The 17069-nt window shown below is 39.9% G+C and overlaps 1 protein-coding gene across 12 annotated transcripts in view; it reads left to right on the forward strand.

The window, feature by feature from the left end:
* Window positions 1-1755: 1755 nt before the first annotated feature.
* The window catches only part of ARMCX3 (armadillo repeat containing X-linked 3), a 43553-nt gene continuing 28239 nt past the window's right edge, over window positions 1756-17069 (forward strand). The window contains exons 1-5 of one of the 12 annotated variants that reach the window (XR_012127542.1): window positions 1768-2147; window positions 2653-2760; window positions 3023-3083; window positions 3339-3409; window positions 3689-3748. Coding sequence is in view for 5 of the 12 variants with exons in the window: in XM_017649503.3 (XP_017504992.1) it covers window positions 3834-4973 (1140 nt within the window). In the remaining 7 variants the exon portion in view is untranslated. Of the gene's footprint in view, window positions 2148-2652; window positions 2761-3022; window positions 3084-3338; window positions 3410-3688; window positions 16239-17069 lie in introns of those variants that run through there. The other 11 variants (XR_012127539.1, XR_012127543.1, XR_012127541.1 and 8 more) reach the window with 11 other exon arrangements.

Below are 17069 nucleotides of genomic sequence, written 5' to 3' on the forward strand. Positions count from 1 at the left end.
TTTTCAGGTTTTTGAAAAAATCTCTGTTCAAGATTTAAATTTTAGCAAGGGAGTATTGTTTTGGGTACAATGCCCACTCTTTCGCTGGGGAAATTCCATTAGAGAGGTACTGTTCTGAAATGGTAATGCACAAAGTTGTCTTCTAAGCCCAAACAACCTGGTTTCCCTGACAGCATTCCACAAGCTTGCATCTTTAGTTCAGTGTCTTGCCGGTGAATTTGTCTGTATACTGAGAGCAGATGCCTGTCAAGGAGAGACCTGCATTCATAGAGAGTTATCTATAAATCCAAATCTGAAGGCCCAAACCCATGCCTCTCTGTAAGTAAGTAGGCCACAAGGGAAGCTAAGTCTCAACAGGCGTGACAACTGAATAATTTACCCTAAGAAATACAACTGTCAGGGGACTGAAAGTTTCTATCTCTTTGACCAGCCCATTCTCTCTCCGTAGGCAAGCCACCACTTTAGAAGGTTGCTTGGTGAGCCTGCAATCAGAGCAAGGGCATTGGTTCACCTTAAGAAGGGGCTTTCAGGGCTTAGGAAGCCTGAGATACTCTTACACACCACAGGAATGGTTCTGCCAAGGAAAGCTAAATGTTCATTCATCCTAGCCAAGACTCTCCTCCAGACAGTGCTTGGGTGGGAACTATCAACACTTTCCTCTGATTCTCCTTCTCACATATCTCTATGCTTGAAAAAGCCCCTTCACTGCTGCATGTGATCTTTCTCTAAACACAGACTCATATAGTTGATTTGGTTTCTGCTTACTAAATTTCAGTCATACCCCAGTTATGTCTCCCAGAAGTACCATCGATATTAATTTCCCTGGAGTTCTACCTGTTCCCAGACTTCCTAGTCTCTCAATTTACTCCCATATTGCTTGTGGATTTAAAGTTATACTTTTAAAAGAAGATACATAAAAGATAATAACCTTATATATGAACTATCAGGGAATATCCCACTGTAGACCCCATGTTCTGACACTATTAATTTTCCCACTGTAAAAAGGTCTATCTTTGCTGACAGGTGAATCATTGAGTTCATCAGACCAGTAGGTGAAATGGTTTCACATTAATTGCTAAATGCCAGGTTTTGGTCTCAGTGTTCCTCTAACACATATTTCATTTAGAGGTGATATTGTCTACTTCTATGCAACTATATTTTGCTCTTTGTATGCCACTCACTGTCAGTGTGCACACCTCTTTATCTGACAGGTAACTACTATGCATGCAGTTGAGATTTCTACTCAACCTTTTCTTGTGTTACTGACTTTTGAGGGCTCCCTGCCTCTTCCTTGCTAATGGATGCAAGTGAGAGTCTGTAGTTTTCCTGTTTAGAAGACCGGCCTACTCAGAAGATTTGTGCATTCTCAGACACACTGATTGGTTCATTCAGGGTTGTGTTTGTGCTAGGCCCCAGAAGACACTAAAACTGCTTTGAGTGAAGTGTGTAACACTTCCCACAAGTGAGAAAATGTGGGACTTCTGGAGGCCATCACCCAACATCATTGTCCAACTTCCACTCTTTCTTTTTCTCAAGTGAAAATAGCTGCATAGCATTTTTTTTTCTCATAGAAAGAATGCAGGCCAGGGGTGGGAGAGGGCAGAACCGGAAAGTATTAAGAAAAAAAACCACACTCTTGCTCCAGGTCTCCTTTTCTCCTTTTTTTCATTTCAGATCTGGGACTAGATTTCATAGGAAATGGTAGACATTAATAGCTGGAAGGAGCAGAGGTGGGAGGAGAGGTTGCTGTCCCAGGAGCTTATGGAAGGAAGAAGCAATTTTTCAAAAAGTGCAAGTGGCCAGGAGCCCCAGGGGAGGATGCTGTCCCTTTCTGGTAACCGGAGGAGGGCAAACGCAACTACAGGGAGAAGAGATTAGCAAAGAAGAGTAATAGGGCCTGGTATGGGGGAGGGAATGGAGGGGGGCGGGTCCTCTTCTGCCGCACTGCTGGTGGGAGGGGAAATTGGGGACCCGAGTTGGTGGATGACGTAGCTCTCACGTGACCAAGAGCTGACGTGTGCAGAAGTCCTTCTTGTTCTGGTCGTTGTTCCCGTCTGAGTACCAGCTCCCCATTGCCCTGAGGGCGAGAGGGCCTGCTGCAGAGGGAAAAAGGAGGAGAAGAAGGAAGTCGTCCCGGATCCCAGCAGGTCAGTGCTTGGGAGATTCCATAAGATGGGGGTGGCCGAGGGCGTAGGGCGGAGACCGTCGCGGGTCCCGAGGCGCCTTCGTCGTTTCTCCCACTCGCCGCCGGCTTTTCCAGACATCTGTCCCGCCCGCAGCCCATTTCGGTGCTGCGAAATGGTGACCGGGGACTGTTTGGGGAGGAGCACAGAGATCAGGAGGTGGGAATCTGCTGGAAGCTGAGGCCGTAATCCGGAAAGGGAGCTGTGGCCTGGGTGTTGGCCCCCGGTCCTCCAGGACAGTGCCAGCGGGGAAAGGTTGGACTTGGAGGGGGTGGGAATGTGTGTGCAGTGATGTGTCAGCAGAACTCCGAGAGGGGTGATGGTGTGGGGAACCTTTGACAACCAGGTCTCCGGATTAGGAAAGAGTTTTACGTTCTGGGGACTGGTCCGTCCACCAAGCACTCACTAGTGGCTGCTTCCCGTCTTTCTGACTGTGGCTGTGCCTTCTGCACCATGGCTCTGTGTATAGTGCGTCCGAGGCTCTCCCGGGTTGCCAGTCTTTCCGTAGGTTGCGGCGCTACACTAGGCAAGAAAAGAGGAAGGAAATTAACCCCGATCGGTGAAGGTCGATTCGAGGGTAAGGCTGTCTGGGGACCCTAAGAGGGGCGGTGGTGGGGGTGGGAAGAAAGCAGAGATGGCAATAATCTAGGTTAGATCTGAGTCTGAGTGTGTTTCTTGCACTCCCAGGACTGTGGCGAAATGGCGTGCGGGGTGTGTGTGTCGCGGGGGTGGAGGAGTGGGGAAGAATGATAGAAGGGGAAACCTATCAGATAGTTTGTTCATAATCCTCCTCTCTCAACAGCACTTAGTCCCCATGTTTTCGATCTGTCATCCTCCAGGTCGGCTGTAGCAGGTGGCACCACTTGAAGCGAGGGAGGAAGTTTCCTCGGATCAGTAGAGGTCGGTGTAGGCGTGGGGGCTGGCTGGGATGGGGGAGGGGCGGGAAATCAGCCGCGGTTGGACAAGCTCACCCAATCCTACCTTATTCTCTAACATCCCTCCGATTTCAGGCTAGGGAAAGGGCAGGCATGTGCATGTTTTGGTGGTATAGAGAGGTTTAGAAAAATGACAAGTCTGGATGGAGAATCAGGACAGCACCCAAGAACAGTCAGTCCATCAAGCCCTCAGTGCTCACTGGCTCTGGTCTCTCTGCAGATTGCAAGGGTTGTTGGGCGTGGCACACCTCCAGGGGAGGGAAGAAGGGGTGGACTGCCTCTTTGGAGCAGGTTAGTGCAAGGGTGCCATACCTTGGGGACACCTGAGTTTGGGGTGGCTGAGGCCCCAGCAGAGACTATGGGTTCGGTTACTTTTGTCTAGGCTTGGGAAGGGGTAGGCTGGGGGAAGTAGGGGGAGGGTGAAATGAGGGGGATATAAAGAGTTTGTTAACAATGTGCACTTCCTACAAGTACTCACTTATTACTCTCCTGTCCCTCTGTGCAACTCCCTGCATGGGGCAACATAAAGAGAAGAGAAAATCAAACCCCATTTCCTTCTTCCACCCCTAGGTCCATCTCCAGTATTAGCTACTGTGGCCTTGAAGTGGCTGAAGACACCACCGTCCACAGGCCTGTACCCAGGCCCATAGCCCTCCTGTCCCAGCCTGAGTGACTGCTCTCTTCCTTGGTCCCTGCTGTTGTCAGGGACGGGTGCATGGGCTCCGCCAGGAAAGTAGGCTGGGTGACTGCGGGACTGGTGATTGGGGCTGGTGCCTGCTATTGCATTTATAGACTGACTCGGGGAAGAAAACAGAACAAGGAGAAAATGGCTGAGGGTGGGCCTGGGGATGTGGATGATGCTGGGGACTGTCCTGGAGCCAGGTACAATGACTGGTCTGATGATGATGACGACAGCAGTGACAACAAGGGTATAGTGTGGTACCCTCCTTGGGCCCGGATTGGGACTGAGGCTGGGACCAGAGCTAGGGCCAGGGCAAGGGCCAGGGCCACCCGGGCTCGTCGGGCTGTCCAGAAACGGGCTTCGCCCAATTCGGATGATACTATTTTGTCCCCTCAAGAGCTGCAAAAAGTTCTTTGCTTGGTCGAGATGTCTGAAAAGCCTTATATTCTTGAAGCGGCTTTAATTGCTCTGGGTAACAATGCTGCTTATGCATTTAACAGAGATATTATTCGGGATCTGGGCGGTCTCCCAATTGTTGCAAAGATTCTCAATACTCGGGATCCCATAGTTAAGGAAAAGGCTTTAATTGTCCTGAATAACTTGAGTGTGAATGCTGAAAATCAGCGCAGGCTTAAGATATACATGAATCAAGTGTGTGATGACACAGTCACTTCTCGCTTGAACTCGTCTGTGCAGCTGGCTGGACTAAGATTGCTTACGAATATGACTGTTACTAATGAGTATCAGCATATGCTTGCTAATTCCATTTCTGACTTTTTTCGTTTATTTTCAGCGGGAAATGAAGAAACCAAATTTCAGGTTTTGAAACTCCTTTTGAATTTGGCTGAGAATCCAGCCATGACTAGGGAACTGCTTAGGGCCCAAGTACCATCTTCACTGGGCTCCCTCTTTAATAAGAAGGAGAACAAAGAGGTTATTCTTAAACTTCTGGTCATGTTTGAGAACATAAATGACAATTTTAAATGGGAAGAAAATGAACCTACTCAGAATGAATTCAGTGAAGGTTCACTTTTTTTCTTTTTAAAAGAATTTCAAGTGTGTGCTGATAAGATTCTGGGGCTAGAAAGTCACCATGACTTCTTGGTGAAAGTAAAAGTTGGAAAATTCATGGCCAAACTGGCTGAGCATATGTTTCCAAAGAGCCAGGAATAAGCTTTTGATCTTGTAGTTTAGAACAACACAAGTTGTAAACTATTCCTTTTCTCCACCTTGTTTATATGGTAAAGGAATCCTTTCAGCTGCCAATTTTGAATAATGAATATCATATTGTATCATCAACACTGATATTTATCTGAGTTGGTCTTCAGGTCTAAGCTGGATGAGTGGCTATCACTGCCTGTACTGAAAACATGTTTGTTGCTTTTTATCTCGCTGCCTAGATTGAACTATTTTTACTATTTCTTCTGCATAAGTGACAGTGAACCAATTTGTCATAAGTAAACTCCCTCCTGTCATTTGCATTGACTTCATTTCTGTATCATCAACAAAGTTATGTGTTAATGCTGGAAAGAAAGAAATAAGAAAGGAAGAAACCATCCTTGTCCTTTGGGTTATAATCTAGTTGGAGAGATAGGAAAAACACAAACAAAAAATAACTGAGAATATCTGGAGCATATACTCGTTGTCAAATGTGTGCTCTCAGAGCACAGGGGAAGCATAGGCTTCTGAGGGATATAGTAGTCAGCCACAGATTCATGGAGGAAGATTCATGAGTCCTGAATAGGGTGGGTAGTTAGGACATTCCATGAGATTGGAATGAGGAGGGACTGGTGTGAGAAAGGCATAGATGTAGGAACTCTCTTCTCTGACAATGAGGAGACTAGTCTGCTTAGAGTGGAGAGTGGGGAATGGAAGCAAATGAATTTGGAAAGCCGGGTGATGACAGTTTGTGGAGAGCTATTTGAATATTATCCCACTGAACACCAAGGGCCATTAAATATTTTCGGCTAGAAAGAATAATTGGAATTCATATAAAAGTCCCTCTCTCATCTATTGTGCAGTGTCCATGAGGATATGGCCAAATGGACCCTTTCAAACCCTGGTGGTAAGAATGAGTTTACACTGGCACAAGGTTTGTGGAGGGCCTTTTGGTAATACATAAGCCTTAAAATATGTAAACCCCTTTTTCCTAAGGAAATGATCAAATAATTGGCCAAAGACAATATGTATAAGGCTGTTCATCCCAGCATTGTGACTAAAATAGTGAAAATTGGAAATAATTCAAGTGTCTGGTACACTGGATTGGTTAAATAAATTAAGGAAAGCTCATACAGTATATGATAAATATGTCGATTCAAATCCACTTTTGCCAGGAAAAGATAGTCATAATTCATTGGTAAGTGAGAAGGGTAGGTTAGATAGCCATACTCATAGTGTGATTCCATTTTTTTATAATAATAAAACATATGTTCAAGTAGACATAAAAAAACTCTGGAATTACAGACACCCAAATAGTAACACTATTTATCTTTGGGTGGAAGGATAATGAGTGATCTTTAACTTTTTGCTTTTTATTCATGTATGTACTCTTATTTATCTAAAATGAATATTGATTTTTCAGAAATTTTTGAAAAAGGAAAGTGTTGGGAATGAAGCAAGTGATTGGAGCATGTACTGAGGGGAAAAAATGTTTAGATAAAACATGAGAGGGATTGGAGTTTCCTCTGAAATGATAGCTGAGTAGTGAAGATGGGACTCATTGTGAGAATTAAATGAAGTAATACATGCCAAATACTTAGACTGTTCTGGCACATAGCAGTTAGTTAAGAAAAATGAGCACCCTTAATTCCCTAGAATGCAGGGTGGATAGTGATTTTGGTTGACCTTTGTTTTGCTGGGGGCATTCTGCCATGTGTCAGTGTCATTTAATACATAATAACAACAATAAAGGTTAGCATTTATTAAGACACTACTGTGTAGAGTTATGTCATTCCTGCAATGCAACTGCTAAAATAATATCTCAAAGGAATAGGGTTTTCTTATTTCTAAGGAGTCAAAGTGTATCCTCAGATATGATCTCACCAGCCCCCACAACATATTCCTGGTTGGTTTAGGGATGTTATCCTTCTTTAAATGAGGCCAGGAAAAGGTAAAATCTTCTATTCACTTATGATCTGGTTTTAGCCCTAGGCTTCCATATGGTGACCCTACTGAATCATGCACATGTGGGGACTCATTTAACACCAGAGTGGGGTGGGGGAAAAGGGAACTAAAATTTTTCTTGCTCTATTATTAGGAGGAAAAGATTTGGGAGGGGACAGCTAATCCCCTCAAAATAAATTGAGTTTGAGGTACCTGTGTGACATTCAGATGGAGACACCCTATTGTCATTTGAATGTGTTGACCTGGTGCTCAGAAGAGAAGACTAGGCTGCAAATAAAGATTTGGGAGCCAAAAGAGGATGAATGATAATTTAGGATATAGGAGTGGGTGTGATCCCCAGAGAGAGGGTGCAGAATGTAGGAGTGAAGGGATGGAGAAAGAACTGTGTAAAGGATTGTCAGCTGGGGAGAGAGGAGCAGAATTGAAACTGACTGTATACCCTTCCAGACACTTTTATTATCCATATACCTATATATTACAGACATAAAACTACACAACACTAGATAAGCTTTCAGAGTCTGATTCAAAAATTTTCTATTTCTTTCCTAAAAAATTCATTGGAGATAGTTGAGAAAATAGAGGCAATGAGAACAAACTTGTCCCCTGACCCAGTTATGTAGTTTGAACATCTAAAAAAAAAATTGTATCAAGTAAAGTTGAACACGGGGTATTGAGTAACGTGGGTGCCTGGGGTATAAATGAGGTTAACCTGAGTAACATAAAGCCACCTTGAGTCAGGGGCACAGGCCAGCCCAGTGTCCATCTGTTCTCCAGTCTCTCTTCTCCTCTCCTTCCTTCCCTCTCCCTCCCTCACACTTCTCCCTTTATTTCCTCCTCCTGGCACATCATCGGAAGTGCTCTCTCTGTGCTTCTGTGTCTTTTGGGGTGATTGTTTAATTCCCATGACACCAAGTCATGCACCAGTGGACCTTTAATACAGAGTAATAGTTATCCTGGCTGTGGCAATATGGTGCCCTGGGTGTGACTGGATGTCAAGATTTTTTGGAACGCTTGTTGAACAGAGACTGAGAAGGAATGAGTCTTAGCAGTGTGGCACAGTGCTGTGTGCTCTGCATGTACTGATGTCATCCCACACTCGGTAGCTTTTAGAACCGAATCACCTGGGCTTTGGGGAGTGCTTGTGAGGCAAAGGTGTGGCTGCCTGGTCCAGGCAGGCCACATGGCTGGCCCAGCCACACGCTGACGTCCCAATGCTGTCATATCTTGAGGGATGCCTCTCAGTCACTTTGGGAAGGGCACAGTGCTAGGACTGCGGCTGCTCCGGGGGACAGAGAGAATGGAAGCTCCTGGGAAACCAAGGGAATTAGAAACTCAGAGGATAACTTGCTGTTTGGGTTCTGTGCTCATCTAACAGTTTCAGGAATTTAAGTGGTCTATCCCTGTCAAATGTGTTCAAAGGCAACTTTACAATGATGAAGTACAGTTTTCATATAAATTGTCACCTGAAGCATAATATTTCAAGGCTCAGGAAACTAGTTTTCTTTTTTTAAATTCATATTTTACTTGCCTTGGTTCAAAAGAGATTTAGCAAATTGATGTGGTTCAGGCATCTTCTGTATTTATGCCTCTGGTTAATTTCTCTGCTAAATTCCCTTGAAAATGGCTTTTTAAAGAATGATGATGCTATTTTCAAAGCTATCTTTGTACATTCATTTTACATCATATCCCAACTGAAGGCCTTTTCTGCTTTCTCTGTTTAAACTGTGGCTCTTCCTTGCCTTTAAATCGGAACTATCTTACTGCTTTCTTGGGGTACAGAACACTAGGGTAATGGCCCCTGCTCTGTCCTGCCCTGTAGTATTAAGCAGGATAACAGATATTTACTTTTCATAATAGTATGTCTCCACACTTAACCCTCGTCACTGGGTTTCTCTCAGGCCTTGTGTTAAGGGCTTGGACAATGTGTGTGTTTGGGGATAGGTCTCGGGGGAGGGAGAAGGCCGGGGGCAGGAATGGGAGCCTTATTGGAGGGGTAACCATATCCTTACAGGTTCATGCCCATGTAATTTAATCCAGCATTGAGAGCTGGCTCAGTGTAACTCTCTAGCCCTGTTGACCATTCACATTTTAAGAAGTGAAATAGTAGGTGTAATACAAGCATCTTTGTTTGGATATAGAGCTGCTTGTTAACTGAGAATTTCTAAGTTTACAGAGGCTGTCACATGTTATTAAATGGGGTGGAATTTCTTTTTGAAAATGAAAACCATGATAATTTATGGTACTGTAAGAAATATAATTATCAAGTAGACTGGATTCTTTGTGATTATTGCTCAGAACATTCTTTCGTTAAGATAAGTCTACATTAGTAACCAAGTTATCATCAGAAGGTTGTTTATATAGTGCTCAGGGAATCAGGGAAAGCTGACTTAGCTGGATGTGGGTGCCCACCGACTATGAGAACCTGGTGCATTGTCTGTTATGGGGATTGACTTGTTGCTGAAATCAAATACTTGAATTCAAGAGCTAGAGCACATTTCTCCCTGGACACAATTATGAATTTTGTCTGCCCAGATGCCCCTTTGCCAGGGGCAGAGCATCAGTAGATGGTAGTATAACCATTAAGATGTATTATCAATTACATTTCAGAGTTTGAGAGATATATACTTTTACAGCAAGAGAAAATGGTAGTATTTGCAGTGGTTTTTCGCCTACATGTTGATTAGTGACTCCCTTTTCTGTTTTTTTTTTGTTTGTTTGATGAGTAATGATAACTTGTTACTAAGTTTTTTTGAAACCCAAGCAAAGTGAATTGTCACCTCTTTAGTTATTTTTCCATTTCCATTTTCAGTTTTATCTCGCTAAAATGTGATTTGTCTGCGTTAATGTTAATTTTTGTGGCTTTCTTTCAATAAACTGTAATGAAAATACAGACATAATGAAATGGATCCAGAAAACAAAACTTTTAATTTTTACTTTCTTGTATTATTTAAAATGAGTTAAATGGATTTTCCTTTTGATATTAGAAAAGATGGAATCTACGCAAGACCAAATAAAACAGACAATATTTAAAATATTTTATAAATCTTAAATCCATACAAACTTGGAAAATGATTTTTTTATAATCAGTTATTATTTAACATTATCAGTCACCAACTCTTGTTAAGTGGGTCCATGTAATCTATAGCGAAAAATTGGAAGTATTACATTTCACTGTGTCACTTATGAAAATTCAATAAATTTGAGTTGATTTTCTTCCAATATAAAGGTTAAGCCTTTATGTTAGGAATATTGTAACTTGTGTCTCTCTATACATATGTTTCATGCATATGTAATCACATTTGTTAAGGTGTATGGTTAAAATTGGGGAAATATTAAGATGTTAGCAGCATCTTGGAATTGTTTTCGGCTATTTATTAACTACTGATAGAAGTCCCAGATATTTCTTTCAGCTTAGAATGGGGAAAAATTAATGTCTGGGGAAGAAGGCCATAGTATAGCCTCTGCATTGGTCGACAGAATAATGCATCCAAACTGGATGTTTGACTACCACTCTGAGAGGGTATTTTTCACAGTGAACTCCATTTTAATTTGCTTTATTGTGTTTTCTTGAACCATAGAAGTAATTCATGCATATTAAAAATTGAGACAGATAAATGTATAAATTAAAACAAACCTGCCCTCTTTTCACCCATCTTTACAGTTACTTATTTACCAGCCTAATGTTCTCTATGCATATACAAATATAAATGATATACATATTCACATTTATATCAGAAAATGAACTCACAGTACATATATTGTTCTGTTTTGCAACTTTTTTTTTAACTTAAATAAATCATGTGCATCTTTCCGTGTATATCCTGCCTCATTTACCTTTTTTCATTGTGTCTTTCTCTGTAGATGATCTTCATTTTTAGGTGGTCATATCACTCAGCCTTTCCCTTCAGGGCTTTGAGGTTTTGGGTCATGCTGAGATGGGCTTTTTCTACCACAAGCTTAAAAAGAATTTTAAATATTTCCTTCATGTTTTTAAAAATAGTTCTCTCTGTGTATGTTTGTGTGGTGTGTGTGTATGTTTAACCCTTTTGGTATATACTTTTGTGTATGGTATGAAGTAGCAATGTAACTTTACTTCTTTTTCCTGGTCCCAGACATTGAATATGCCATCTTTTCCTCCACTTCTTGGCAGCACTTTTCATACATCAGTTAGTCATAGGTTATTTACAAAATGTTAGTTTTCTCTATAAATGGAAACATTATTGCTCTTTTTTGCTATCTTTGAGGTAGGATTCACTGAGGACTGCTGGTGAAGCTCTGTATCACAGAACCAGTTTTGTTAAAGATGGAATTAATGGTCTTGCATTGTGATACTAGTAATTTATTTGGTTATGGGTCTATTTTGAAGACACTTAAAACACCAAAAGGATAAATACAATGCACTTTGGGCTGTGAAAATGTCACAATTTGTGAAAGGTAGTCTAGCAGGTAACTTACATGAGTGTGGCAACACTTCACTCAAAACAATCTTAATGTTGTCATGGGACGACAATGAATGAGCTAATCAGTGTATTTGCAAGTTTGAAAATCTGCCAGCTGGTTCAGTCTTCCAAGCAGGAGAGTTATTATATATTGTTGTGTATGCCTTAGAACTAAAGATAAGAAACTTGTCTATTTGAAACATGGAATGAACTGTCAGATCTAGAAGGCTTGAGCACTATGAATTAAGATATTTTGGTGGACACTTAGAAGTTAAAGTAATCTGCTTATCAAAACACTGAAAGAGCTACAGATTAAAATTTATAAAACACATTTGGGTACAAAAACAAGATAATATAATAAAATGAAATAAATATTGATGGGACATTGACACTGAGACAACTGTTGGAAATAGCAATTGATAAAAACATTCTGTGGATGAGTTTTATAGATGATATTCCTTTCACCAGTAATATATGTCCTTTTAAGCAAAAGAAATAAGAAAATAATGTTAGTACATGGTCTCTATAGTGCAACAATCCCCAAAAACCTGCTAAAATAGAAGAAAGCCATTTTTTTATATTTATCTTATGTTTTGCCACCTCTTCTAATTTGCTTATTGACTGTCATCTTAAGTCCTTTGTGTTTTACACAAACACAATCATATCAGTTGTAAATAAAAATTAGTTTTAACTTTTTTCAGTTTTACACTATTTTCCTACCTTACTGCAATAGCTTTAATCTCCAAAAGTACACTGAGTAAAAATAGAAATTATAGATGATCTTGACTTGCTCCTGGTTGAAGTAGAAATGACTTTGGCATTTCATGGTTAGAATGAGGATTGTTGTTGATTGTTGGTAAGAAGCCTTTCAATATTTAAATTATTCCCTCCTATTCATGTTAGTATCCATTGGTAGTAGCTAATTTTTTTTCCCCAATGGCTTTTCAGTATCTATTGATAGAAACATACTTTTTCTCCTTTAATTTTTTATGAAATATATTGATAGAATTCCTGATTTTGACCATATTTGCTTTTGTGGATCAATCTCTACTAGGTTATAGTATAGCTTTTTTCTTGCCAAACTTCTGGGTTCTGTTTGTTTATGTGTCTTATAATTTGCTAATATTTTATTTTGATTTTTACATTTATTATTAATACTTGCTTTCAGTTATCTTTTATGTACTATCTTTAACAGGTTGTGGTCTCAGGTTTGGTAGCTTTATAAAATTCATTAGTGAACTTTCAATTTCTTTCCTCTTTTCTGGTAGAGTTTAAATAACGTTGGTATTATCTCTTCCTTAAAGGTTAAATAAAACTAAGCAGCAAAAACATTTGATCCTGGTTCCTTTTCAGTGGTAGATCTATAATCACATTTTCAATCTTATTTCTAATAATTTTTCTGCTCAAATTCCCTGTTTCTTGGGCTAATGTTCGTAACTTCTATTTTTTGGGCCAATGGTTAGGAAATCATCCATTACTTTTAGACTTTAAAATTTTATGTCATAGATTTGTACATTAAGTTATAATTCTTTTAATTGCATCTGTTTATGTAGTTAAACCCTTTATCATTCATATTTATATAAGTTTGTTTTCGCTCTGTTTTTACTTAGCTGTACTCATGAAGAATCTGTTCATTTTATTGGTCTTTTCAAAGAACTAGGTTTTTATTTATTGCTTCTACAATTGTTTTTCTTGGTCATTATTTTGGACTTTACTAATTTTTTCTATTTTGTTTTTTTTGTTGTGCTTTTCTTATTCTCCAATAACAGTGCTTATTTCTTTTGTTTATGGTCTTATTGAATAATAATGGTAATTAAGACTATTTTTCTCTGAGTACAGTTTTAACCATGCCCCATTGGCTTTAATATGATGTATTTTCCTTTTCTTATAGCTTGTGATTTTATTTTTAATTTCCTCTTTGACCCAGGGATTATTTTGGAGAACAGGGCTATATTATTAGGCAGCTACATTTTATGGTGATATTTTGTTATTTATTTCGAATTTTATTTTGTTACGAGGATATGCCTGTAAGTTCTCTCATTTTTAGAATGTATTCTTTTTTTTATTTCATCTGACTGTATTTTTTAATTTGAAAATCATCTTTTACAATCCCAGAAATTATTTTTCCTGCTTTAATTATATTCCTTTCAGCACTGTTTCTGTTTATTTTGCTAAAGATTATATCTGACTCCTTTAATAGTTCTATTTCAGTGGGAGATAATATAAAGTTTGAAGTACATACAATGGATATGAATAGTCGCCTATAGAAGTAACACAAGAGACTGGAGAAGTTTAGAAAATGGGAAACTCCAAGGAAGGTCTCCTGTGAGACCTCCCTTGGAGGCCAGACCGGGATTTGATTGAAATTTTACTGAAGTTGATTTCATGATTCTGCATTTATTTCTCATTATATCTACATTTCCTTCTAACATTGTTTCTTAGACATACCTAGTGATGCTTACTAAGTGGTAGATTAAAGATTCTTCAGAGAGTATTTGACTGTTACTCATAATTCATCTGCTTCCCCTACCCCTTCCAGACATTAGCACAGTGCTGCCATTATTTTATAGTGCTGTACATTGATCACTTTAGTTGTAGCTTAAAAAAGCGGTGTTCAGAATTTATTGCCTAGGAGAAAGCAGGGTGCAAGCAAATAAGCTGTGTGTAGGAACTGTGGCTTGACCAACAAGTGATACCATATCCCAATGAGGTCATCTTGCTTATGTCTTCAAGAGAAACCTCTCAATAGTCAGAAAGAAGAAAATATGCAATGATTTACAAGGGATGGGATGACAGACACTGAAAACTATTGAACATTTCCATGTACTCTTTCACTGGAATCCTGGAAAGAGGGTTCTATTTCCTCCTTTCCTTGAAGATGGTTTCTTGTTTATTCTTAAAAAATGGAGATTTAATATTGCACTGGGGTTAATAAATATATACATGTATGATAGAATATTATGTTTTAGATATAAAGTTACATTCTTGTTTTTCTCTCCCACAATATTTCTAACTTTTCTATTTTACCCATTCCTTTCTTCAGGAAAGGTTTAGGTAAGGGCTTTGTGATTTCCCAAAGCCCTAATACATGAAAACATCATGCTAGGTATAGTTAAAGTTAATGCTCTACATTAAGATGTCTAATTCTGGTTTTGTTTGTATTCAGTCTGCCCAAGACTCACTGTGTTCAATATGAAGACTCATGTCTTACTTTTTTGTTGAAAATTATGCCACAGTCTCTTCAAACATTGCTTTGTCCTCATTCTATCTAGTCTCTATGGAACGTCTTTCAGGCATATTTTGATACTTACCATTCCTTCTGCCATGTAACTTCTCATTTCCTTCTGTCTTATAACTTCTCATTTATATTTTGCACCACTTCCTCTTTTTATGCTGCATTCTGTGTGATTTCTTGAGATTTATCTTTGAATGTCTTAATAATCTCTTGCTTTTGAGTTAACCTCTGCTAGGGCCATACAAGTTTTACCAGTTCCAGATTATTTTTGTTACTTTATGTCCTTTGGGTTCTCCAACACGTAGGAACTATGAATTCAACCCCACACCTATGGGTGCAGCTGGCCTGGGTTCTGATTGCTTCCAAGGGACTCTTTATATACCCACCACCTCACATATAAGACAAGCTTCCTTGTCATATATTTTTGCTGTAAGAAAAGATTTTCTAGTTATTACTTCATGTATTGTCTGTGCTTCTGTGGGGTTTGGACTTAGACAGGAGCTCAGTGCCAGCTTCCCATCTTCCACTGTCTAGAGGCATTGTTTCCAGTTGCCATGTGGGATGAAACCCTGATCCTCAGCCCTTAAAGCCAATATCCATCTGTTTTTATCTCCTGCTCAATGTTAGTCCCTTCTTTGTTTTTGGGAATCTCCACTTGATGATGATGAGCTTTTGAAAGAGGGGATTCATATTCTATCACTTCTGTGAGCTTCAAATATGAAGGAGGAAACTTTCCAAGTCATTTCAGTCTTGTTTTGCCTAGAAGTTCCTGGTAGGTTTGTTGGATTGGATTGTGTAGGTGATTTGTGTTATGCCTTTTAATAGATACCTGGGGGGATGGCCTTTTTAGTACTTCCAGCAAAATAGTATAGGGTCTTACCAATCTTTCTGTAACCCAGCATAGTAATGTCAGAGGAACAAGAGGGAAAGTCTAATCATTCAAAGATGACACAGAAGCAGATAGACAGCCACTATATCTAAAGGGGCTACAAAGAAGCAATGAGAGTGGTGAATTATGTGAAACAGTAAGCATTCTTGAATTTAGACACAGCCTTGGAGAAAACAGGTCTTGAACTGATACCATTTCAGTCACCCCCATGGAATGAGAAGACAAAATGAAAATTATATGACTATTGCCATAGAAAATAAAACTTGGGTGTCTTACATACTTGAGTTTGTGGGCTGAGATTTACTCGTTACATATAAACACACACATATGCTCATACATATCTGTATATGGATAGTAAAACAGCTGGAAGGTTATAGCACAAAGTATTAGCTATGGCATTCTGTAGCAGTGAGATTATAAGACATTTATATTGTATTTTGTGCTTAGTTAACTATACTTTTTCCTATTTTCAGCTCAAATTTTACTTTCTTAGGGAATTTATTTCCGTCCACTCTCTACCCCTTCAGAGTGTGTCTTGATCTTCTGCTATATACTTGTGCAAACATGTGTTCTATTTCTTCTTTGTATGTTCACAGAATTGTAATTATACATACACTTGTGTGAATATTTGATTAATGTATATCCCTTACTAGTGTCTGTGAGCTTCATGAATACAAAGACCTTGTCTGTTTTTTTTACCATTGTATTCTCAGTACCATGCATAAGCACTCAATAAAGACTTATTAAATGAATACATTTTTGCATTGTTTGAATATTTTTACAATGACTGTATTAATTTCATTATTAAAAGAAAATAAAAATCATCCCATTTAAAACATATATAAACATAGGCCTTCTGGGTCAGCAATCCCTGGTATCTTTGAGGATCACACTTCCCAGTAAGAATGTGTCAGTAATTATAGCCTCTCTCCTGAGAAATCCACATGCCCTGTCCCTTCACTCCCAACATACAATCTTATATATACTTCCCAGGTGTATAGAGACTTGGCCAGAGAACACCTGGTCTAAGTTAATCAGTATGGTCAGTGGGTGAGTGTTCCTTGTTTACTGACCTAAACCTGGTTGAGGGACCAGCAGGGAGGAGGTGGACTGGCAGGCAGCAACCCTGCAGCAAAATTAGGCTCTTCCTCAGTTCCCTGGAGTTTGGGGATGAGAGGCCCCCAGACTACACTCCTCAGGCTAGGTGGGAGGCAGCAGAAACAGTCCAGGGAAGCTTCTACTCAAGCACCGTGAATAAGGGCAGAAAACAAGTCGTGGAGAGTTTCCCTCAAGTGATCACTTCTCCAGGCTTCATGGAAACCCTCAGCCACAGGGGTCTAGGAGGGATCCCATTCTGGTTTCCATTGATGGGAAGAGTGCTCCCATCTATGCTGAGGCTGAATTATCTTCTTGGGAATTTGGGAGAGTGATGGGAGGCACCACAGGCATTTTTCACTCAGGTCACAGCTTTGCTCACATGTCTGTATATTTTTGGAGTGAGCAGCAGAGTTAGGTGCCTGAATGCAAAGAATGGGAGACTCTGGAATACTGGAAGGGATTGGGAGACAGCACTGTCCCACACT

The sequence above is a fragment of the Manis javanica genome, chromosome X (genome assembly GCF_040802235.1).
Source record: "Manis javanica isolate MJ-LG chromosome X, MJ_LKY, whole genome shotgun sequence".
NCBI lineage: Eukaryota > Metazoa > Chordata > Mammalia > Pholidota > Manidae > Manis > Manis javanica.